The sequence below is a fragment of the Ruditapes philippinarum genome, unplaced genomic scaffold (assembly GCF_026571515.1).
Source record: "Ruditapes philippinarum isolate M1 unplaced genomic scaffold, ASM2657151v2 ctg1588_1_1_1_1, whole genome shotgun sequence".
NCBI classification, from domain to species: Eukaryota; Metazoa; Mollusca; class Bivalvia; order Venerida; family Veneridae; genus Ruditapes; species Ruditapes philippinarum.
In genome coordinates, this window is record NW_026857741.1 from 12,542 (window position 1) to 38,780 (window position 26,239).

Here is a 26,239-nt window from a genome sequence, read left to right on the forward strand (position 1 = left end):
TTTATCATGGCCGCTTATGTTTATGAAAATAAAAAACCGAAGGAGCGCAATTCAAAATAATCGAAATGGCATCTGTTTTAGAATTGATGCTTCAGGAGAAAGTTTCGCCGGAAGATGTTGTCAGATGGCTCTGTAATAAGGCAAGAGCTGCTATTGACATGAATAATTTTGGTCCATTTGTTTCCGATTTTCACAAAATACGAACAAATTTCTACCCCCACCCACTTTTTTACGTTGAGTCAGGGACTTGCGCGACGAGATATTGTGCTATTTTCGTGTCTGAGCAATATCTCGCCTCTACAAAGCGAGATTCTGCCCAGAACGAAAATATCTCAGAATCAAGCTTTGGCACGTCAATACATTGTATATTTTGACTATCTAAACTCATGATTTTATGACCTGTTTAGCTATACCCAAAGACACTTCAGCCCTATAAATGAGACTCATCAACACCCCCCACTATGCCACATAATTTGTTTGGCGCGTTGTCAACGCGGCGTTGATTGGTGACTACCCCCCCCACCCACCCACTATACCACAGGCGCTAGTCACATAATCAAAATATTTAACATAAACGGTCTATATATGTATATAAAGATATAAGGCCCCAAACGGAACAAAAACATAATGCGGAACAAACAAGAACACTGCTGCAAGAAACGACCAGATCACGGTTATCTCTTTCTGGTCGCCATCTGAAAGGATTAATCCAAGCGTTAACGCTTTTTATTTCATTAAAATCCCTCAAATAGCAAAGCAATTGGGTAATGTTTCCCAAAATGCCATTATTTTCAATTCATGTCGTTTTCGACGTCCATACCATACATGTATACAAACATGATTTCTGGTCGATTTAAAAGAAATAAACAAAAAACGGCTAGAATTTCCACGTAAGTTCCATAAACAAACTCTTTTCCTATCGATCTGCGAAGTCTTAACTGATCAAAAGCTCTCTTCATACTTAATTCATTAAAAAATACACAAGGATCCCGCTTGTGACAGTATTTTATCGCCAAGCATAGCGCATGTATATACTGTTCCGCTCTGAATATTATATAAGGATTTGATTGGTATAAGATAATTATCGGAATACTATTGACCAATCGTATAATACTTTTTCTTTGTTTCATTTACCTGTCACTTCAAAATCAAAATGGCACACTTTACTTGACCTCCGCTTCTACAACCAATATTTTTTAAATATTTGCGTACAAAGAGGGCTCTAGTTCAATTTAGACTTCACAGATTGATAGAAAAAGAGTTTGTTTATGAAATTTATGAGGAAATTTTAGACGTTTTCTATTTATTTCGTAGAAATCCACCAGAAATCGTGTTTGTTTACATGAATAGATTGGACGTCGAAAACGACATGGATTGAAAATATTGGCATTTTGTGAAACTTTTACTCATTTCTTTGCTATTTGAAGAATTTTAATGAAATAAAAAGCGTTAACGCTTGGATTTATCCATTAGAATGTCGACAAGAAAGAGATAACCGTGATCTGGTCGTTTCTTGCAGCAGTGTTATAGTTTGTTCAGCATGATGGCTGTGTTCTGTTGGAGACCTTATATCTTATTATAGTGTATAGCCCGTATAAAACTTTAAAAAGTTTGTTTCAAGCACCTGTGCACTATACAACCCTCCTACCTCTCAAAAACCTAGAGTCGACACCCTTACTATGTATGTCAGAAAGTCTCAACAAATGTTAGTAAATAAAGAAAACAGTTGTATATTTTTAAACATCAAAGTAAATTTAATGTATCTGCAAAATTTCTTTTATAAAATACCCACACATTTTAATTTTTATATAAAATTTTGATTTCAATTCAATTTAACATGCATGATAGAATTACAGTCAACCCGGCCCCAAGTCAACCCGGCCCCAAGTCAGCCCGGCCCCAAATTGGTCAACCCGACCCCAAACCAATTTTATTTCTGGTCAACCCGGCCCCATTTTTTTTTACTATTTATTTTGCTTTAAAATGTAAACACTTATCAAGTAATAAGATAAAAATTAACGAAAAACGGTAGGTATTATAAACGTAAGCACAATATCTAAGTGTTGTCATATGATAACACGTTCATTTAGAAAAAAAAAGAATAAAAACAAAGAACGAAAAAGGAACGCAGCTATTTCTTCTATGGCATTACTTATGCTAGTTAAATTTAGACATAATAATACTGGTTAATTTACTTAAATTAGAAAGAGTAATTTCATTTCGACTTGATAATATCCTCGCAAAACAATAGACGGTATCTGATTTCGATAACATATGTCTTTAATTGTGTGAAAGTTTTGATAAGTGCGATAATGCAATTATCCCACGTGGGTCACGAAACCATCTTTAATTTACATCGAATAAAGACATGAAAGATACTACCAACTTATTAAAAGGATTTGTTTTCACAGCTATACCTTTTTTGTTAATTGATTGTTTTAAACTGTTTGATTATCACATCTGAATTAATGTTGATGTACATATAATTGTTGATGTTATATACAACAACAACAACAACATTTATTAAGCATTAAACACCTGAAAGGTGCATATAGCCAATATTTACAATCATATACTGATGTGAACTTGAAATGAAGCTAAACAAAAAACAAAACATACAGAATAGTCAGAGAAGTATACACGATATCATCCATCTTTTAATTTCTTAAATTGTTCGCAAAGTATATATATTTGGCAACTTTGTTAACTGTACTTTTTTGGTGCTCTGACATAAGCTTTTCAAATTTAAAAATACTTGGCCAATGGCAATAAAATCTTTTAAAGTATTTAAGTCTTAGATGTCTGTATTTAGGGCAAACTAATAAAAAATGGTATTCATTTTCTAATTTATGCATGGTACAATTATTACATAATCTATTTATTCTATCTATGTTGTTATACCTTCCAATTTCGATATGTAGACTATGAGATGAAGTTCTAAACCTACATAATGCGATTCTATATAATAATTCATCAATATTGCGTATAAAAGACTTAATCGGCGCAATTAAATTTACCGACACTTTTTGTTACTATTGTTCTATAGTTAATAATCTTCAATAATAATAAATCATTTTTATTCCATCATACAACAAAATGACTTAAAAAATTTTCTTTGAAAAATATATATTTTGGGGCCGGAATGACCAATTTTGGGGCCGCACTGACCAATTTTGGGGCCGGGTTGACCAAATAAAAATACCGTGGGGCCGGATTGACCAATTTTGGGGCCGGGTTGACCAATTTTGGGGCCGGGTTGACTTGGGGCCGGGTTGACTTGTACCGTGCATGATACATGGTAGAGGCTATATATAGGGACGGATTTCTGTCTTCTATCTGATATTAGTCAGATGCTGTTGTCATAATTCTGGTAAGGAAGAGCAAGAGGCATTTTAGGGGAAAATATGAGCATTTTTAGGGAAAAATTTACCTATTTTGGGCTAGAGGAAACAGCCTATATTTGGCAGTAAAATACTTTAAAATAGTGAAAAAAATCACTGCTCATCTTAATATGAACTTCATAACTCCAACATTTTTTCACCAATTTTCAAAATCTTGGTACCAAATGATAGGGAATTGAATACTCTTAAAGGAAAAAAAGCTGTCATTACAATCATTCAAGTTAAAAGAAGATATGTAATTTCGAACTCACCGAAAGTGTAAGTCGACAGAGACCTGACCGCTGGGTTTTTGTCATTTGTCTTTTTCCAACAATATTTCTTGTTTGTTTGCTATTGTTAACACTTGATAAACTTTTTAAGATTTCTTTTTTAAGAAAGTTTGCAGTCTGTTTTTCAGTTTAAGGTGTAGCATTTATCAAAATATCAAAATTTTCAAATAATTTTCAATTTAAAATCTTTTATTCTTATTTCAGACAACAGACCTAGAAAGCCTGCAAGACTTTGATAATTTGAAAGTGGAGTTCATTCCATTTTTCTTGAACTATTTACGTGATCATACCATTCATTTATTACAAACATCTAAATCTGCCACACCCTCCCCTGCCAAAACACCTTCATTGAAAAAGATACAGAAATCTGTGAGGAAGACCCGAGAAAATGGTGGGAAACGACAACAGTTATTTGGGGCCAGTCCAGTAGGAGATGTTGATGATTTCCGTAATCTTCCAACATCCGTTTTCTCACCTAACACTTCACTTGATTCTCCAGGGAATATTCAGCCAAATCAGAAAGTTGACAAAAATTATGGGAAGGGGAATTTTAAGAATAGTTATGCTAGTCAGAAGTTTTCGCCTCAATGTGGAAATCAGAGATATGCTAATCAAAAAAATTCACCACAGTGTGGCAGTCAGAGGTCACCTTATTCGCAGGTGACACCAGAGCAAAGGTCGAAACAGAAATTCAGTTTAGGAGAATTCATGAATACACCAGACCAAAGTAATAATGCAACTGGGTGGAAAAGGAAGTCTCCTCATTCGGGTAATAAGAAAGACTTTTCATGTGATATTTCACCATCTCCTGCAACAGGTCAAGGGAGAAAATCTGGAGGTAAGAAGAGGCACAGTTTCAGCCCTTTAGTACAAAATATGACACCAAATATAACAGAGGAAAAGGTTTCAGCTCCTATTTTTAGTTTAACAAGTTCTAATGACTTCCCACCAATGGGTCAGGCATCGTGTGAAAACAAAGGCAAAAAGAACAATAATAGAAGATCTTTAGATTCAAACATTCAGACTTATCAATCAAATGATACAAAAACTTCAAGAGTTATAAATTTCTCAAATGGTGAATCAAATACATTAACAAAATTTCAAAGAGATAGGCTACAAGAAGTTAAAAGAGTATCACCTGTAACTGTACAAACCTCTACACCTGGACCAAGAAGGATAACTCCTACAGTTGTAAAGGCAGATAACTCTATGCCTCAAAATTCAGCTTTTCTTGTTCCTATAGAAGAAAATGAATCGGCATGGCAGTCAAATTCTGCGACAAATTTACAAAATTCAGGTGTTTCAGAAACTTCACATTTGTCTAAAGAAGAGAGAGAACTTTTAAAGTAAGTGATAAATCCTAAAATAAGTTATTATGGAGTTTCAAGTAATTCTCCAGATTACACATTCTATGTATTGAAATTACTGTTTCCTTTGTTGATAGGCACATAATTGCTCTTATTTGCTTATAATTCTTATTTGCTGTAACGCACAACACAGTGGTAAAATTGCTAAATGAAAAGTTGAAAAGATGGTGTATGTCAAGATTTTTTGGGGAATACTGCATGATTTGAAAGAAAATTTCAATTGAGAAGAGGCCTTTTATAGGCCTCTTTGTTGTATAAGATGAAAATTCACTGTCACATACAAATGCTGATGTTTTTTTCTTTTAAATAAATGATCTTTATTTGAGAAGTTTACTGAATTGAACATATCATGAGCTTAGCATGTTACCATTCTGATGATGTACATGTTTGTTCTGGAAAAAATTCAATTAGTTTTTTTTTTTAATTTATTTTATAGAGAAGAGAAAGCACGATGTCATACCCAGGCAACAGAGAGTGGGAAGGTATCTTTACCCACCCCAACAAAACTAGCGTTGGAGAGGGGAACTAGTGTCTGTGAAATCGTTGAAGCATGTTTGGGAAGTATAACTCACCAGGATAAACTTGACAGGCTTATTCAGCTGTACTCTGAGTGTTTAGATTGTAAGATAATAATTATCATCATATGAGCCGCGTCATGACAAAACCAAAGTTATGCATTTGCGACCAGCAGTGATCCAGACCAGCTTCCGCCCAGGCTGATCAGGATCCATGCTGTTTGCTATCAGTTTCTCTACTTGATATAGGGTTTGAAAGCGAACAGCATGGATCCTGATCAGACTGTGTGGCTGCGCAGGCTGGTCTGGATCCATGCTGGTGGCAAATGCACTTTGTTGGTTTTGTCATGACGCAGCTCATATATATTTATACACTTTGCTGCTAGTTTAACTATTTTATATGAATATTTTGTGAAGAATTACACTTTCCTTAGGACTTGCTTATAGTTTATGTGTGTATTTTATAGACAGTATACAGAAGCTCAGGACTTACTGTTCAGATGTTCTCATATTTTAGTTAATTCATTTATTTCAGTTCTGAAGTAAACAAGTGACTGGTTCAAAGATAAATGATGTCTGATATTAACAAACAAGCTGATATGTGCTAAATTTTCGATTAACCCTATCTGATTAATTTTGAAATATGAATAAAGAATAAATATATCTTTTTACATAGATAATCTATTACCTAATGTGATTGTGGAGCTGTATTTTCTGGTGCAGTTGTTGACCGCTAGAGGAGGTGGTGTGGAGGAAACTTTTATTTATGGGGATGGTAATAATCTTTATTTTTAAATAGTGTGTCAAAAATACCAAGATTTGATGATTGTTTTTGAAAGACACAGTGTGCCTCAGAAATGAAAAAAGTGCAAACATGAGTTTTCTTATGTTTGAATAATGGTTTTAGAGCAAGTTAAATGCTTATTACATTTAGAAAGTATTGCTCAATGTGAAATTTTTGGTCATTTTAGCAAAATGTAAACAAAGTAGCATTTTGACTTCCATACAAAATACTTAATCACTATAGCTGTACTAATTCTCAGACAGATACAGAAGCAAAATATGGTTAAGTATTGGCCAATAAATCAAATGCAATAGGACACGAAATATAAAAACCTTCGAGAAATAAAAAGAAAACCTTATCTTGGGTAAAATGAACCTTTAATAATTATATACTGAATGCTTCACCATGCCATCTGCGCAGCCTTTATAATTAAATCATGCTGTAACATGCTTAAATTCACCTTTTTGACATACTTGAATTATCAATGGACTGTATCAAATTGAAATATGTGCTGGTGTTTTTATATACATGTATGTTAAGTAGTGAATGGGTCAAGATTTACACATTATCTGTTTACAGATGTGATAGAAGAGAACTACTTCTCATCAGTTCATAACACAGTGTACTTCGCCATCAGTGTATTGGAGCAACAGAAAAGGTATGTAAAAAAGTAGTCCCAATATGCGATTTTAGTAACTTCCCCTGATGTGCACTTCACATATTTCTCTTTTCACATATTTCTTGTAATGTCAATGTGTGTATATTAATTACCATAGTTTTTAGCTTGACTATTCAAAAAATAGGGAAAACTTTTGTATTCACCTCAGCGTTAGCTTTGGTGTCGGCATCACTGTCAGTTTTGCGTGCAAGTTGATATCTCCAAAATTACCAAAGGGAATGGGTTGAAACTTCACACAGTTGCTTTCTGTGATTATCTATCATGATGGGCAGAGGTCCCATAACTCTTTAGGTACGATTTTACAGAGTTATGCCAAATTGTCAAGTAAAGAGACTAGTCAAGTGTGTAATCATAATCATTGAAACACTTAGAAACATTTTATATTATATGGACCATGGTCAAATCCATGTAATCAGACGTGACATAATTTGGGATTTAAAAACTACTGATTAAGGACAGTTTGCATATTTGAAAATCAGGGACTATGCATATATATATCTTCATCATATCATATAGTTATTTGAAAACAATAACTAAGTACATGTATGTCAAATATGATAATGGAATTACTATCAAATATTATATGAATCAGGAACAGATTTTGGACTCCCTAACTCTTGAATTTACTTTATTATTGTGTATTATTGTGTAAACTAAAGAAAAATAATAATTTGATCATTTTGTTTTTTTATCATAATGTTTATTTCTTTATAAATATATGACAGTGATAGCATGACGTAAAGTTAATATATTTGGTAAAATTATTATGACTTGACCTCTATTTGTATCTTACATACATGCTAATATATCATTTATACAACTTATTAAACAATTTTCAGATTGTTAAAAATGTTGGATAGATGTACCCTGTACCTACTTGCAGAAAATCCCAGGATTGTAACATTTTCAACAGAACTTCAGAAATATTTAGAGAAATGTTATGAAAGAGCTGAATCTCGGGTAAGTAAACTCATCTATTTCAAGAACTGTTAATTTTATATTTATTATAGAATACTTCCGTAAAGCTTCTCTTCAACACAAAACGGGTCTAAAAAACATCAACATATTTGTTTACAGTTAAAAAATATGCATAGAAATTTTCAGTTTCCATGAGATAATTGTAACCCAACAGTTGATTGGTTTCAGTGGACACAGATATAAACACCCTTATAATCTCACCTATTTACATGTAGTAGCGAGTAGGACAGTTTGATGCAGGTAGAACTTACTATATAAATGCCAGTTTTAAACAGGATTACCATGATATATTCTTCTTTTTTGCCTCTTTTTATAGACATTACTTTCTATGATATATGATATATTATGTAGCAATCGATTGCAGGATAAAAAAACTTACCAAGGGCAGAATTCCTTCTACTCGCAGCCTACTGATCTACTTGCCTTCAGTTAACAGTTTGTTTATAATTAAAGTCAATATTTACAAAATAAAACACTGCAGCAGTTTAAAATTACAGTAGGAAAAGCAATGCAAATACTTAGATGTTTTTTTCGTGGGACAAGACATGAGTTAATCACCTAGTTCCACTTATATGTACAAGCCTGTATTGAAATATTAAATTTTAATGACATTTATTTAAAATACACTCAAACTACAATGTGTGGGATAGTAGCTTTAAAGCTACACTGTGTAAGACACCTCAAATTAGTTAAAACAACATTCAAAAGATCAAACTTGAAAAATATATCTTTACAATATGGATGTATTATGCAAAATCTGACATTTTTCAACCAAAATTCAACCTTCTCTAATAGAACAAAACAGATTTTATTATTTGATATGACTTGAACATAACAGTTCCTTGTCATTACAGCATATATATTAAATACAGCATTGAGAAATTCTCTGAAATATCGCACAGAAGGGCACCTGAGGCCTTTCTCCGTTAGTAAAAGCTGGAAAGTCACCATATGACCTATAATTTGTTAGTGCGACGTAAAACCCAATTAAAAAAAAGAAAAAAAAACGAGAAAGGAGAAATTCTGCATATTGTGACATGTTATAGGTACTTTATGCCTGATCTAAGTGTTGAAAACTAGGTTAAATGGAATAATCTGTATACTAATAACATCTTTACTCACTAGAATAATTTGTTTAAATTTTTCATAAAAGTAACGTAAATTTTGAGATTTGATGCTTTCAGGTCAGCTGTTAGTGAGAGAGATATGTTTAATGATATTTGATGTTCTGTAACTTTGCATTAACATTGATGTGTTGTTACTCTTTTAAGATCATTTTACTATCATACAATTCTAGATTTTGAAATGTAGCAAACAAACAAACAAAACCAGCATTCTACATTTGTGTCATACAAGTATTAATTGATATTCTTGTATTACAGAGAGGTCCTGTATTTCCTCATTCTCCTATAGGATCAGTCTCGTTTCAAGCAGATACAGACAACAGAAAGAATTTTCCCAATGACAAATGTTTCCATCTGTTTAAAAGACAAAGGTTTGTATATATTCTTAATAAACAGTATTACATGCAGCTTTATTGATAGATTTTAGGGGCAGCAAATTCAATGATCTGTATTGCCCAGGTTGTCCAACAGCCTATATGGACAAGTGAAAATTTTCCTGAATTTATTAAAATCATATGGACGAGTCAAAATCACATTTTGTCAGCCCTTTACTTATTGGTTGAAGTCTTGCTAGATTAACAGTTTTTAATAGAGACTGAGTCACAGAGATTTCTTATATGGAAGTAGCTGATATAAAAGCTATACATGTATTGCTAAGTTGTCTCACAACTCGGGGAATCTGAAGTTTTGACCATACTGGGGTCACACATATATTTCTTCATATGACACTAATATTAATTATGTACAAGAAAAAGACTTGATAATTGTCCATATATATTCTAAGCTTATAAGTTATAATAAATATGTTTGGTAAGTTTAAAGAATACCAGAATTGGTTTTTAGTGTTGTAAGAAATTAAGTAGAAAATTCGACCTGGTTTGTAATTATTGCATATATATACATTGTACACCTTGAATTAAGTTAAAATTGGCTGTGTTTGAAAGCACTTTCATGAGATGATGACTTAATTGAGCTTAGAAATTGTAATTTGTTAAGAAGCGATACCAATTCAGTAATCATAAACCAGTAAATTTATGAGTTTAGTTTATTCTGAACCAAATTATTGAAGCATAAGCAAATGTTTTGTTTTTTACCAAAAAAGTGTTTATAAGTATGGTGTTGGAGCATTTACAAAACATTTACTGGTGGATATTGTTGGTAAAAGTTGACAATAATGTAACCTAAAATGTCATTATATAGCCACATTTTCAATACCTGGTATAATGGTCTGTATTGAATGAAGTATATATTTCTCTTCATTTAGAGATGGGTTTTATGAGTTGATACGAGAGTGGGAGGCTAGTAGGATGAACCCTAATTACAACATGGCACAGATGTTTGGACAAAGAGTGCGAGCTTTGGTCAATGTGAAAACAGATCTAGCAAACCTTATACATTTTGCGCGACTGTTTCAATCTCAACTTATAGCAGTGAGTATGCAGAAAATGTTATATTAATTCAAATAATTGAAATTTGCCTTTATTTTATGCTTGTGGATACCTCTTGAATGTAGTATTTTGTATACAGATTTCTAGAGCAGTATTGTTGCGACTCTTCAGTGTTTAAGGATTACATTTTCAAGTCTTGCAAAAAATTCCTAAAAAGTGTTTGGTTTTTATGTATAATGAATGGATTCATTACATTTACCAGTTTTGAAGAGTCTGTAGTGAGTTTTTTGTATGGAACTTGTTAATACTGGAATTAGGTACATATATATTTAGAAAGGTGGTAGTTCTTGCAAATACACAAATATGATTTTGTTGAGAAACAGGGTCAGCTACAAATTTGCACAATAGAGACAAACTTGAATGAAATAGAAATTAATTTGTTGTGTTTTTGTGTGTTTTTATTTAAAAAAAAATAAAATATATATAAAAAAAATAAATAAATTGAAACACTGTATTGAATACATTTATTTTGGTGAATAAGGCCAAAATGAAATATTGTTTGTTTCCCCTCCCCCTACCTACCCACAAAAATCACAAAATACCCAAAAATATTTAAAGAATGTTATTTTTTTTTATTACTAAACATTGAAACAGAGACCCTATCCGAACTGGCATAGGTGGCAGGAGGGGAAACAAAGATAATTTCAGGCTTGCCTAATATGATTTTATATTACAGATGTGTAAGGGAGATGGAAGTATACGAAGTAGTGAAGATGATGATAACATAGCTTTATTGAGTCAACTTAAACGTACCAACCCAGAGAAATTTAAAAAGTATGTTGATGGTTTAACTTTGTTTACTACTACCTATAATGGTATAATTAGGCCTCTGACACCAGTGTTGAATCAAACAAGTCTTCACAGCCTTGCAGTATGACTAGACTCTAAAGTGCTGGCTCCTTTATGTTACATTATTTTAATTGTGAAATCCCTTTCCTAATTCAAAACAGCACAAGTACACTAAATTTCTTTATCTCTTTTAGTATCAAAGAATATGATATCACTTCTATCTCATCTCTGTTAGTTTAAAAGAATATGATATCACTTCTATCTCATCTCTGTTAGTTTAAAAGAATGTGATATCACTTATATCTCATTGATATTTTCAAATATGTATAAAAAAAAAACACAGGATAAACCTCAGTTTATTTCATCTTTGCTGTGAGTCAGAAGGCTATTGCTAGAAAATAATATACATTTATAAAGTACAAATATATTTTCAATGACTTAATACTTAACCACACTATCTTAAATAGTTTCATCTTTCTTTTAATCTGGATATACTTTTTCATTACTTTACAGGAAAGTTTTACAAAAGTACTTGCTGAATAATAATAAATGTAAACCATCATCAAGTCATATATTATATATCATAATTATGTGCTTGCTTATTTTGGTCTGCACTGGTCATATTGGTAGATTCAGTTGTGGCCAGCAGGCTAAAGGTTAAAGAAATCATGAATTAGAATGATAGTTTTGATACTTCTCACAGTACTTACTTATTTTAATATTAAATTTCATTTCAGATTGCAAGAACGTTTTATTAAACCATTAAGTTTTGGTGGTCCCTGTCCGAGCCCTTCTTTCCCAGGGATCCAGGAATTTTTCAGAGACTTTATTGCAGTAGCATCTTGTCCAATGTTGAACCAGCATTTATGTGACACTTTCTCTGCTAAAGTTCTAGAATTAAACGAGACATCGTTTACTCACCATGATGAAGAGGATGCTCCTACATCTAATGGTGATGATGAGGTAATGTATAGGGGGGGATAATTCATAGGAGAGGGGGTAATTTGTAGGTGATAAATAGACAAGGGAGGTAATTTATAGGGTATAGTTATGCTTTATGAGTGAGACTAAAAAAGGATTGGAGCGCGACACTAAATACTGTATTCTGGTATACACTGGAAAAAGCACTTGAATGATTAAATGCCAATACTTTTTCACCCATCGAAATGAACTTTAAAACATCTTATTCATCTTTTCACATAGATTTATCTACGATAATGAATGAAAAATGTAAGAATTGGAAGAAAAAACAATATTTGTCTATTTTGTGATCATGATTTCTGTGAGCGTGTGGAGGTACTGCTCCAGTTCTGTATTGAATTAAATCCATGCTTTATAAAGTAAAACAAGTTGAATTTTTAGGGGAAGTGCAAAATGTGAAATGATTATGTATTAAACAGGACAAGGAATTTACGTTTGGATTTAAAAGAAATAAGCTTATGATGAGAGAATTCAGAAAAATACTGAAGATTGTTTTATGAAATAAGATGAATTATAAAAATAGAGCAGTATTTTGTTTGATAATAATCATCCGAAACATGTATGCAATTAGTCTGTAAGAAAATACAATAAAGTAGATGGTATTATCTGAAGGCAGTCACTATCTACAAAATAATCAAACCATGTTATGTAAAAGGAATTTATCACATATAATGTAATAACATTTTGACTTAACACATAAACATAAAGTTAAAGCGTGCTAATGTTAGCGTTACACTATAGGTGCACCATTAAAAAAAACCCTCTTTTTAACAGTTTACCATTCTTACAATATATGTGATAAATAGAATATGATATTCGTGTAGACTCAATACTAAATTTATTGAACTCATTGAATAAAACAATATAATGCTTGCCAGAGGCTCGCATAATATGATTTTTTTCAACTTGTTCAATAAATTTAGTATTAAACCTACACTTCTTGAATATCCTCTATTTATGACATTGTAATTAATTATCAAATATCGCATGATGTTAATATATCTGTATTTTTCAGGAGAACGATTTGTTTGTTACAGTTCTGTTAAGTGTAAGACTGGTCGGGAAATTTCTCGGTTTTGTTACATTTTTACCATACCAGTCCCCAGACAGAATGCCAGATAGTATGGAGACCACATATATCACCATCAGAAATAAGGTAACATTACCGCAAGCTCTGATTTTTGGGATTAAGGCATTTTGAGCGTTTATGAACATTTAAGTCAGCATTTCATGTCTTAGCTTGTTGATTCAAATTTCTCAATTTTTGGCCGGGTTGCACTGGTGCAAACCCGGGTTATAGTATGGTGAATGTTAGGAGGCGGGTGGGAGGGCGTCCGGACGGGGAAAAACTTTTGTTACAGTTTTCTCAGCAACTACTTATCAAAGCCTTTTGATATTTGGTATACAGCATCAACACATGGTCCCATACTGTGGGATTCGATTTCAGGTCTGTCGCTCATCTGCTTCCTGTTTGCCGACTTAGTTAAATTTTCAACATTAATGGTCAATAGTAGGAAATTTTCGTAACAGTTTTCTCAACAACTACTTACCACAGCCTCTTGATAGTGGTTCACAGCATTGACATGACTGTGGTCCCATATTGTGGGGTTCCATTTCAGGTCTGATGCTCATTCTTTTCCAGTTTACCAACTAAGTTAAATTTTCAACATAAATGGTCAGACAGTGGTAGAAAATTTAAGTAACATCACAGCCTCATGATATTTTGTTTACATATGCAACCAGGCCTTTTCTGTCTTTGACCCATTTTTCTAAATATGCATTGCTCATTGTTCATTCTAAAATTTCAAGACCATTTTTCATTCTATATAATATGTTTAACTGTTTTAAAACTTTAATTGTCTGTTCATTCAGCTAGCTTATGAAACATCAGTGGTTCTACTAACTAGTATGCCCATTTGTGTCTGAAATTTTTCACAGAGGGGTACCTGTAGCTTGCCTATGATAGTAAAGCTGGAAAGTCACCTTTAATGTGTTTGTGCAACTTAACCCTTCTCCCCCCAAAAAATAAGATAAAATAAAAAATAAAATAAAAGAATATATAAAAAAACAAGTTTTTGTGTTGTAATGATTATTTGTTATCTTAATGAGTTTTGTTTTTATGAATGTTACAGCACCAACCATCTATAGACCTGTTAGAGTGTTTACAATCAGCTGTTACTAGAGGCACATTATGTCTGACAGTACCCTGGGTGGTAGAATACTTGTCGTTGATGGATCCACTGGCACCAAGGCTTGATCACTACCAGACTGTCCTATACCTGATACTCTACATTCATAGGTTTGTTGACCTCTTTCTATGAGCATGGGTGAGTCTAAATTGAAAAATATAATATTATTTTCATAGTGTAGAAAAAAATATGATAGTTTATATGACGAACATCAATCTATAGTAATTATTGATAAAATTTAATTGCATGAATGCTAACTCTGAGATTATCATTTCTTTTACATGTTATAATTTCTTAAATTGATATAACTTTATTTAGAAGGCGGCATTGCAAATACTTTTGTCAAGTTTTTCGTACCACTACACCCTTGTTTAAACCCATTAAGAAGTTGCTTTTAAAGATTTGTAATGATTGTTTGTGACCATCATCCCAAGTTCTTGGCAAAAAGGCATAACTTCGTTTGTAGATTTTGACAACATCATCACTCAGTAAATACAGGAAATAACAGTTAAAGGGACTCCACTGAGGATTTTTGACATGATTGGGCTGAAAATATTTTTTCCAGATAATTGTACCATTTGATGTAGGTTAAGACCACTAATCTTTGTGCACAATTTCAGATCATTCGCGCACACCGTTTTTCCAGAATAATTATTCAAATTGTAAAAAACTGACCCAAACTGAAAAGCGTTGAAACGCTTTTCACTCAAATTAGGCTAAAAAAAGCATAAAAATACGATTTTCAATTTATTTCAAAGTATATTTCTTAACTATCTTTGCATATATTACTGTTTAAAGAGCCCCAGCTCATTTATGTAAGAAATTCAAATGTTATGTTTTTAGACTTTTAAACCTCAGTGGAGTCCCTTTAACTTTTTAGTACCACCCCACTTCTTTTCTGTACCTTCATTTTCTACCATCGAGTACATGTATTTGTAATAGACAAGGTTATGTTAATTGTATTATTTGTATATGTACAGGTATGTGTGGTCGCAGTTACAAGATGAGATGAGTTATGGGAGTTTAATGGTTGTGGCAATGATAAGCTGGTTACTTGAGGTATAACAATTTATTAATTTAAACCATAAGTAGGAGAGGTTAAGGTGTCTGCCTCTCAACCCAGGGATAGTGAGTTTGAGCCCTAATTGGGTCAGGATCATGATCCCTCATATGACACCAGTACTGGTTAGTTCCAGGAAGTGGACTCGAAAGTGATTAATATAAGTTGCAAGAATTTGTTTCGCAGTCAAGCAAAAATAAATATGATTTTAAAAAAAGTAAACTAATTTAAACCTTATCCATACAAAATTAATGAAACTCTTGTCATGCTAGATTTTTATAATAGACTTGTCATGCTGTGACAGTGTTACCTTAATAATGAAGGATTTTTACGTCGAAATGCTAAAATTTATTAGCCAACAATTTAGCATCTGGTTTGAGCAGACGGGCCTGAATATATTCTATAAGCAATGACTAGTCATTTTCATTGATATTTTTCAAAATGTTAGGATATTTTCATGCAGTATTTTTTCTCTTGAATTATGATATATTATGTTTGAAATATCTTACATGATATCAGCTTAACTTCTTGCTCATACTCAGGAATTTTCACTTGTCACTGCATCTGTGTAAAGCCAAGCCAGAGGGTGAATATTTTTTACAACACATAAACCGCGGCACAGGGGTGTAATGAAGCCATTTAATAAAAACGATATTACACTAGTGTAATAACACTTTGACATGACATCATTTGCACTATAAGCGCGCTAATGTTTGTGTTACACTAGGCACGTCAATGAAAAATGACTTGTTTTAACTGTAAAGCGTTCTCTTTTTGAATATGTGATAAATAGAATATTAAATTCGTGTAGATTCAATACTAGTTTTATTGAACTTGTTGAATAAAACAATATTATATTCGCCAGAGGCTCACATAATATGATTTTATTCTACTTGTTCAATAAATTTAGTATTAAACTTTTTACTTACACTCATTTAATATTCTCTATATATTTGAAATGGTATGTGTTATTTATTGTTGTATTTTAGAACTCTGTGATACCAGATGGTTTGTTTTTCATGGAGATACCAGAAAACACTGTACAGAAAATACAGGACTGTTTCCCAAGTCTTGCTTCAATGGTATGAACCTTCAGACCTTGTGATATTATCATTATAAATACTTCTATTAATTAGTTTATACAAATTTATTTTAGTTCAATTGTGTTGGAAGCTATAACCTTATTGAAAGTCATGAATCCATTCCTTGAAACAACCAGTTCTAAGCAATGAATGTAAAGTTGCTTGCTCATGGAAACAACTGCTTGCCCCTGACAGGGTTTAGGTTTGAACCCACATGGTCAGCAATCCTTAGATTACTAGTCTGACATGTTAACCAATAGGCCACTCCGCTCTTCTATTAATCTACTTATTGAGTATGGTAGCAGCTTATTTTCTGTCCTGGCTATACTGTGGAGTGTGATGATTGATAGGTGTTTTAAGGCAGAGAGCATATGCCCTTTTGGCATATATCTCAAATTTCTCCCTGTCAAGAAACTCAACCGAGACTTTGCTTAGATACTCGAGGAATAACATTGAAACTGCTTCTAGACTATCTTGACTTTATAAGGTTATTGATAGACCATGTGTCATCAGTTAACAAATCATACCAGTAAGGAAGTAAAACAAAAATACGACATTTCAAACACAAGGATGAGTTTATGGCTTTAATAATATTAATAATTACTACTAGTTTTGGCCTGTATGAGCCTCAACAGGTTAAAGTACTACAAAAATTTATAACTGAAGTAAATAAAATATAAATGACTAAAGGCCACATGATTAGCTTTAAATCATGTAAGAAAATAACACCTGTTTGAATTTGTTATTTTCAGGACAATCGTAACTTTGTGGATCAAAGTCTTTTCTATAAATGTTGTCCGTATGTTGGAGAGATAAAGACACTGCTGGTTGATTTTACTGTAGGAAGTAGTAGTAAAGTAAGCAATGTTAGAAAGATTACACCAATATCAGCTGATATACCAGTACAGAAATCTCTCACTGACAGACAACTACAGGTAAATATTCTACCTTCTTATGCATATATTAATCTTGTAAAATACACTTGTAATTTTTGTTTTTTGTTTTATTTCAATAAATTTATTATAATAAATCATAACGTTTTTTTATATTACTAAAAGTTGCTGAAAAAGCACCAACACTTGACTTATCATTCATTTTACAGATAGGTAATTTTTATTCAAAAGGAAAACTAGTCTTCCAATGTAATAAGTGAGCAGTAATATTATGGAGAGTAACAAAAATGATCTTTTGACCTTGTAATCTCATAACATTAATTGATTTTATACAAGCCAATACTCTAATTCATTACAATTCATCCCGCTAAGTTCAGTAGAAAGTGCATGGGAAGCATTGGGCTAGTGGTTAAGGTGTCTGCCTCTCAACCCAGAGATCATAGGTTCAAGCCCTAATCGTGTCAGGACCATATTTCCTCATATGACATCAGTACTGGTTGGTTCCAGGAAGTGGACTCTTAAGTGAATAATATAAGTTGCAAGAACTTGTTTCCCAATCGAGCTTAGATAAATATGTTTCAACCAATAGGAAGAGCATGATATTTGGAACCCATGAACCATTGGGTCGATCCCTCCTTTTGCTCTTATGGCTGATTCAGATATCATGTAGGATTACTATAGTGTATCACTTGATTATGTGGAATGACTGCTGAGATATCGCCAAAATTATTTTACAATTGGAGTAAACTCCAGACAAAGAAACATGAATGAATGGAATGAAATTTTGATATTGTTCTATATTTATTTCTTTATGTAGTTACAAATGGAGGAGAATTTTTTCCACAATCACCCAGCCTCTATGAAGAGGGTCATCGACTTTGTTGCTGATCGAACAGCTTCCAACTTTATCAAGAATTTCCGAGCAACTTTATTACAGGAGTCAGTAGTGGAGGGGAAAGACAAAGTTGTAAAGCAAATGTTAACACTACCTGAGGGTTCTCCAACTAGCAAAATGAAAGTAAGTCTTAACTGGATATTGAATTAGATTAAATTATATATAAAAGTTAAGGATGTTTTATGTATGTGTGTTGTTTTGGAGCAATTGTTATATAGTTATTTCTCATTGAGATGTGAGAAATTTCAATACTTTGCAATTTAGATATTTTCTGACTTCAATGAAAGATAAATTTTAAAAGCACAAGCAAAAGTAATTAGTTTATAGTTATCATAGAAGTGTAACTTTTTACTATTATAGCAAAGTAATGATATACAATCCAGAAATATGCCACAAGAAACAAATATATTTTTTTATGTAAATGAACACAACCATAAAAATATTATGTGCATGCCAACAAAATGTTCATCAAAGCTCTGTTATTCAGAGTGAGTGATATTGATTTTATTTCACTGACGAAACCCAGTATTTCATGATTAGTATAAAATAGAAGATTATAATAAATTTTTGACACTCTAACTAGTCCTTTTGTGGATTTAGATGAATACATAATTATTTTGATAAAAGCTAAAGTATTGAGTATTTGGCAAGAGATAGGGTGATATCTTTTATATATATCAGAGACTTCCAGTTAGACTTCTAGTATATGAACATAAATATCTATGAGCTACTGATGTAAGCAAAGACATTTACATGATTAAATATTATGAAAGTTTTACCTTTACATTGGATCGGGAAAACCAACTATATAGACTGTACTGTACTTACTTTAGGCATTTTTATGGTTTTGCTGTTTTACGAGTCCTTAACATAGTACACTTCATGGAATACTTTTTAATTGAAATGTATTTTGTGAATATATGTTTTCAGGCATATTTCTCAGGTTGTGGTACATTTTCAAGTATAAATGTATTTTACTTGGTTTTGTTATTGTTTGTAGGATAGAGTGTTACAAGTTACCAATAAAGTGGCGCAGGAATTGTACACTAAAGTGAGGACAAGTGTACTTACTGAAGCTCCAAAGTGAGTTTTATACAATATTTTGTAATTTTGATTTTGAATAAAAGTAAATTCCTGACAGAAAGTATTTCTCCCTTTCTTCTATCATGAAAAAAAACAATTCATCACCTTTCAGCTTGTTTTTAGTTTAATAATATTTTATTGCAACTATATAACTTGTAAGATATGAATAACACAAAAACAAATGTACATATAAGTATAGTGCAAATGGGCTACAAGTTTCAGCTTGTTTAACCCTTTCCACATGAAAAAATCTTGAATGAACTTGTCCATCTTTTAATATGGACAAAACCATGCATAATTTTTAGGGAAAATTTCAAAGTATGAACTCACTGAAAAGCTAACAGTAGAAAGCAAGAACAGCTGGCTTACCTTGATCTGCATTGGTTCATGAATATATTCAGAGATTACCAGTGGGTCAAGGGTTAAAAAATACCATGCAGTTATGTTTAATATATGTCATTTCTACAAGAATTTTTTAATTTAAATGAATTTGCCAATATAGTGTATTCTAATATTCATCATAGTTATAAGACATTTAGATATTTATCATTGTGGGTTATCAGCCTCTTTCTGAAAAATTCAAGCTTAAAGCACTTGACTCACTCTGATATATATTTTATGATAAACCATTCAAAGTTCAAAGGTTTTTTTGTACAATAGTTAACATAGACTGTGTATATTTTTCTTAACAGATACTGCCTGAACAGGATACCAGTCTTGTTGACAATGCTGTTACCCGACGACCAGTCTAAAGTTGTTCTAGAAATGGCGGCAAAAATCTCAGAAAGAATTGCGGAGGAGAAAGTCATGAGTTGGTTAAATAAACACATCTCAACAGGTATTTAACCCTTAACTTGCTGAATTTCTTAAATTCCATTTTGGAAAAGTCCATTATAAATTTCAGAGGATATCAAGTTGAGAATTTTAAGTTGGCCAGCCAACAGGATAGAGCCTGGTCAGACTGCACAGATGTGCAGGCTGGTCTGGCTCTATACTTTGGCAAAGACTAATCACTTTCGCTTTTAAAAGCGTTAAGGTTAACATTCCATGATATCTCTGTTGGTCTACGTTATTTTTTGTTTCCAACAAAAATTTGCATGTGGATATATACGATGGAGCAAAATTAAATTTTGTTTTAATGTTTAAGATCAGTACAAGTTTATTCTGTAAGTTCTGTATCATAGTATAGTGGAGAAAACTGAAGTTAGCACCAAATTATTTATTTTAAAATAGGTGGAAAGATACTCTTACTAAGAGATTAATTTGGACTGCTAGTGGGACAATAATGCTTTTGCTATAGCTACTTTTGTCTCAAAAATCATTTAACTTATCACATTGAATGTGAATATCATGTTGTTTTTTTCATTGTAACAAATATTTAGAAACTAGAAATACCTATTTACTAAACTGCTATAATTCCGGAACTGAATTACATAAGTTTTATGAATTACTTTCATCAAATGATTATTTTGTAATTAAGTAAATCTCTGCTTATACTTATCATCTCATAATCTCTATAGCACAGTAGGTAATTAAATGTAATAAAAATATGTCAAAACTTGTTAACGACACAACCTTATAATGTTAAATATCACATTTTGTACGATACATGTATGTATTTTTGGCCGGTGGCCTTTATTAACTGAATAAATCTTTTGACTTGACTTGACTTGACTAATAACTTGCTTTTACCAATCATTATATGACATTGTATAAAGATAATTTGCATTCCTTGTGTTGACATTTCAGCCATGTATCAGACAGAGATTTCACCTGATATAGAGAAGTTAACAAAATCGATGAGTTCATCAAATTTAAAAGAAGTACCCAGTCCAAGTAATAAATCTGTAGCACAGTCTGTAGACAATAACACAGGGACACAGTCTGGAGAAACTGGTCACATGATTGGTACTTTATTGCCAGTGAACCATGATGAAACATTAAAGCATCCATCAGAAGTATTGATAGAATTTAAGGTATTATGACATTTTAAGTACAAGTATATTTGCTATTTTTAGCTCGATTATTCGCAGAATAATCGAGCTAATGCAGTCACCCATTTGTCGGCGTCGGCGTCCCTGTGGTTAAGTTTTTGCGTGCAAGCTGGTATCTCCATAACTACTGAAGGGAATGGATTGAAACTTCACACACTTGTTCTCTGTGATTATCTAGAATGATTGGCACAGGTCCCATAACTCTGATTTGCTTTTTTGCATAATTATGCCCCTTTTTCGACTTAGAAATTCTTGGTTAAGTTTTTCTGTGTAAGCTGGTATCTCCATAACTACTGAAGGGAATGGATTGAAACTTCACACACTTGTTTTCTGTGATTATCTAACATGATTGGAATAAGTCCCATAACTCTGAATTACTTTTTTGCATAATAATGCCCCTTTTTCGACTTAGAAATTCTTGCTTAAGCAAATATCTCCATAACTACTGAAGGGTTTGTGCCTTTTTTTGAACAATTTTATGCATTTTATAATAATAAGGCAGTGTTTAACTCGATAAAACATCTTAATAACAAGCCTTTGTACCTTTTTGGACAATTTTATGTATTCATATAGGTAAGCATTATTATACTCAATGAAACACACTTGTGACAACTTTTCGAATAGTCGAGCGTAACTGTCCTCCGACAGTTCTTGTTTACTCTTCAGCATATCTGTTTTATTTGTCAGTATGACATGTACATGTACATAATAATAACACAAAAGAATATCATAATTTCTATATTATTTCTCTCCTACTTGTTAAAAAAATAAGTTTTCAGTTAGAGAGACCAATGACTTGTAAGCACTGCCAACTTAACAAAGATGTTTGGCATATTAATAAATTTTGTACCTTGAATCTTAGATAGATTTATTTCAACCAAAATATTTAAATGACAGCATGTTTTATACACACTATAAAATGAAAACATGTGCATGTAAAAACAAAATCAAAGCTATGTCAATCAACATTATATGTGTAGGCTTACAAAAAAGGAGTTTCTGAGTTAAAGTGTAATTTTCAATATGTTCATTAAACTCTGCTTTCCATTGTGGAAAAGGGTTATTAATTCACTGATAAAATATATGAATTGTGAATAATAATAAACTCCTCTATAGATTTATTTGCAGATTGAGAATATTTGTATTTTTTCAGGATTGTATAAAGAATTTAACATTGTTAGCCTGGTCCCTGGTTATGTACAGTTTGAGTATATTTTTGTTTTCAGGATTGTATAAAGAATTTAACATTGAGTGGCTGGCCCTTGGCTGTGCACAGATTGAATAAATTTGTGTTTTCAGGATTGTATAAAGAATTTAACATTGAGTGGCTGGCCCTTGGCTGTGCACAGATTGAATAAATTTGTGTTTTCAGGATTGTATAAAGAATTTAACATTGAGTGGCTGGCCCTTGGCTGTGCACAGATTGAATAAATTTGTGTTTTCAGGATTGTATAAAGAATTTAACATTGAGGGGCTGGTCTCTGGCTGTGCACAGATTGAATAAATTTGTGTTTTCAGGATTGTATAAAGAATTTAACATTGAGGGGCTGGTCCCTGGCTGTGTACAGATTGAATAAATTTGTGTTTTCAGGATTGTATAAAGAATTTAACATTGAGTGGCTGCCCTTGGCTGTGCACAGATTGAATAAATTTGTGTTTTCAGGATTGTATAAAGAATTTAACATTGAGTGGCTGGCCCTTGGCTGTGCACAGATTGAATAAATTTGTGTTTTCAGGATTGTATAAAGAATTTAACATTGAGGGGCTGGTCCCTGGCTGTGTACAGATTGAATAAATTTGTGTTTTTCAGGATTGTATAAAGAATTTAACATTGAGGGGCTGGTCCCTGGCTGTGTACAGATTGAATAAATTTGTGTTTTCAGGATTGTATAAAGAATTTAACATTGAGTGGCTGGCCCTTGGCTGTGCACAGATTGAATAAATGTGTGTTTTCAGGATTGTATAAAGAATTTAACATTGAGTGGCTGGCCCTTGGCTACGTACAGATTGAGTATATTTTTGTTTTCAGGATTGTATAAAGAATTTAACTTTGAGTGACTGGTCCCTGGCTATGTACAGATTGAGTTAATTTGTATTTTCAGGATTGTATAAAGAATTTAACATTTAGGGACTGGTCTCTGGCTACGTACAGATTGAGTATACATTGTGTATTTTTGATTTCAGGATTGTATAAAGAATTTATTATTGCGGGGCTGGTCCCTGGCTGTGCACAGATTGAGTAAATTTGTATTTTCAGGATTGTATAAAGAATTTAACATTGAGGGGCTGGTCCCTGGCTGATGAAAGGATTGAAGATATTCTATCACAGGTGAAGCAAACAATGGAGCACAGAAAGGACATCCTACCTTCTGTACATAGATCTTTCACACAACTTACTGTAGAACTAGTCATCTCTATATGTAAGTTTTTTATCTTGGGACTTGGGTAAGATATTCTTCTTAGCGGCGTCCATGGCCGAGTGGTTAAGATCTTTGACTTCAAACCACTTGGCAGTGGGTTTGGATCCCGCCAGGGACTTTGGATTCATTCATGTGAGGAAGCTATCAAGTTAGCTTGCTGAAAGTCGGTTTTTCTACTCAGGTGCTCTTTGTGTCTGAAATAATGCACGGAGGTGCACCCAAGACTAACAAATTTCACCAATAACATATTTTTCATGATCACTTAAAAACTTCTTTTTACCTTGACTCTTGTATTCTTATAAATTGGAGAGCTATCCTACTCACCCAGGGGTCAGCTTCTGTTAAGTTTTTTTGTACCACCCCACTTATTTGCTCTAGTCCAATGCCCTTTGAGGTGTTGCTTTTAAACTCTGAAATACTTGTCAGTGACCAAGGTCCCATGTTCAGGACAACAGGACATAAATCTGTCATGAATTTTACCATGTCAGACACCTTTTTTCGACTTAAAATTTTAGATAAGTTTTTTTTTATAGCACTCCACTTGTATTGTATACCCCTTGAGGTATTACTTTGAAACTTTAGATACTTGATACTACACATCATCCTTAGGGGTTGCCTTAAAAGGTTGAGGTATCAGAATTGTAGCCACGGTTTTTCCCTGCATCATCATAAAAGGCGGCTAAATTGGTTCGAAAAACTGGAGTCTATGTATCTCTGCTCCAGCAGGTGAGGTGGTTTTGACCCCTGATGTTGCTTTAAGTTTGTGACACAGAAAGTTAGCCTAAGTCATCTTTATTGCTTTGGCGCCATATGATCTAAATTGTGTTGATGCACTGCAAAACCAAACAAAACAAATTAACATCTCCCAAGCAAGAAGACATAGCTCTGTCTTGAATTTTTAAAAAATGCCACTTTTTAAACCTAGAATTTCATTAAATTTTTTCGTACTACCCCTCTTATTTCCTTCACTCGTTTCAGGTATTGCTTTGAAACTTTAAATTCTTGTTAGTGACCATCATTCCCACTTTCAGGCAAGCACTTATAATATTTGAGGATGCTGTATTACTAATTATTTAATATGACAATATTTATCTCTAATCCTGAATATGTTTATATTCCCAGTGTTAATGCAGCCAGCTTCCTATTCTACTACATTGATAGAGACCTGTTTGAAGCTGTGGAAGTCTTGTTTGTTTGATGTATCAACTATAAATCTGATATTCTCTGGCAGAATTATCTTTTTGATACAATCAGTTGAGAAACCAGAGGTACAGATTTGTTATAGTAGTACTGTATAATCAGAAATTTTTGCAAGTATTTTGATTTTGCTAATTTCGCAGTTGAAGATTTTCGTAAAAATAAATGTTCCCTAAGTATCATTCAACAGAGCTGAAAGACAAGAAGTCACAAAATTTAATATTTAATCTGGCCAATAATTTTTGTGTGCAAAAATATCTGATATTACAATTTCGAAATTAGGTTTTTTTAAATCACTGAATTTCTACATCTGATAACTTATTTACCTATTAGAAAAATAAAATTTACACAAATATGGTGGTATTTGGCTTTAATGATGAATAAAGACCAAAGGTAGCACCTAACATCTACAGTCACCTAATTGAATTCAATATCATGGGCTAGATTTAAAGATAACAAGTTTTTCAATGAGAACAAAATACAGAAAGTTTGAAAGTTTTAACATACAGAACATCAGTTATTTGACAATACATTGTGTATTTTATTATTTACAATAATTTATAATTTATTTACAATAGATCGTATTTTAATTGAAAATGTTGGTTTAATTTAATTTTACATGTGTTTTAATTTAAGATTGTCTGGAAGGAATACACAAAATTGCTATCATTGTTGTATAAGGAAGATATTATCAAACCTAGTATGGTACAAGAAACTGGGCTCAAGTTTATCCCCTATATACAGGTAAAGTTACCATCAACTGTTTGCTAACAGTTCGTTTTTCCCATTGTTACGAAATAAATTTAGAAAAGTAATATATTAATACCTAAAATAGTTAGAAAATGTTTCTGAGAGAAAAATGTTGTAATATTGGCATGACAAAGTCAGACACCTAACTTTATGATCTGAGGAATTAATAAGAAAAAGATATGGTTCTAGCATTGAATAGATTCATTGAAATTCATCCAAACTATATTAAAATTCTACCAGACTTATTTAAATAACCTTTTCCTGATTAGTTTTAAAGATGTTCTGGGTCCATTTGCAATCAAACTATGGTAATGAAAATTTATAAATTGTTAAAAAAAAGA

The 26,239-nt window shown here is 32.4% G+C and overlaps 1 protein-coding gene across 3 annotated transcripts; it reads left to right on the top strand.

The window, feature by feature from the left end:
- LOC132750800 (codanin-1-like) lies at positions 1–25,942 on the top strand. 3 transcript variants are annotated; one of them, XM_060740839.1, is made up of 22 exons: positions 1–140; positions 3,875–5,016; positions 5,474–5,658; positions 6,229–6,327; positions 6,916–6,994; positions 7,855–7,975; positions 9,376–9,488; positions 10,382–10,547; positions 11,242–11,339; positions 12,092–12,317; positions 13,351–13,491; positions 14,468–14,634; positions 15,505–15,583; positions 16,574–16,666; positions 17,419–17,601; positions 18,377–18,577; positions 19,455–19,537; positions 20,230–20,375; positions 21,287–21,513; positions 23,789–23,951; positions 25,074–25,219; positions 25,785–25,942. In XM_060740839.1, the coding sequence occupies exons 1-22, from the start codon at positions 66–68 to the stop codon at positions 25,917–25,919; spliced, it is 4,068 nt and encodes a 1,355-aa protein (XP_060596822.1). In that variant the 5' UTR covers positions 1–65; the 3' UTR covers positions 25,920–25,942. The 3 variants fall into 3 exon arrangements, with proteins under 3 accessions (XP_060596822.1, XP_060596823.1, XP_060596824.1); XM_060740840.1 differs by lacking the exons at positions 23,789–23,951; positions 25,074–25,219; positions 25,785–25,942 and adding an exon at positions 23,050–23,265; XM_060740841.1 differs by lacking the exons at positions 23,789–23,951; positions 25,074–25,219; positions 25,785–25,942 and adding an exon at positions 22,758–22,904.
- The last annotated feature ends 297 nt before the right edge of the window (positions 25,943–26,239 follow it).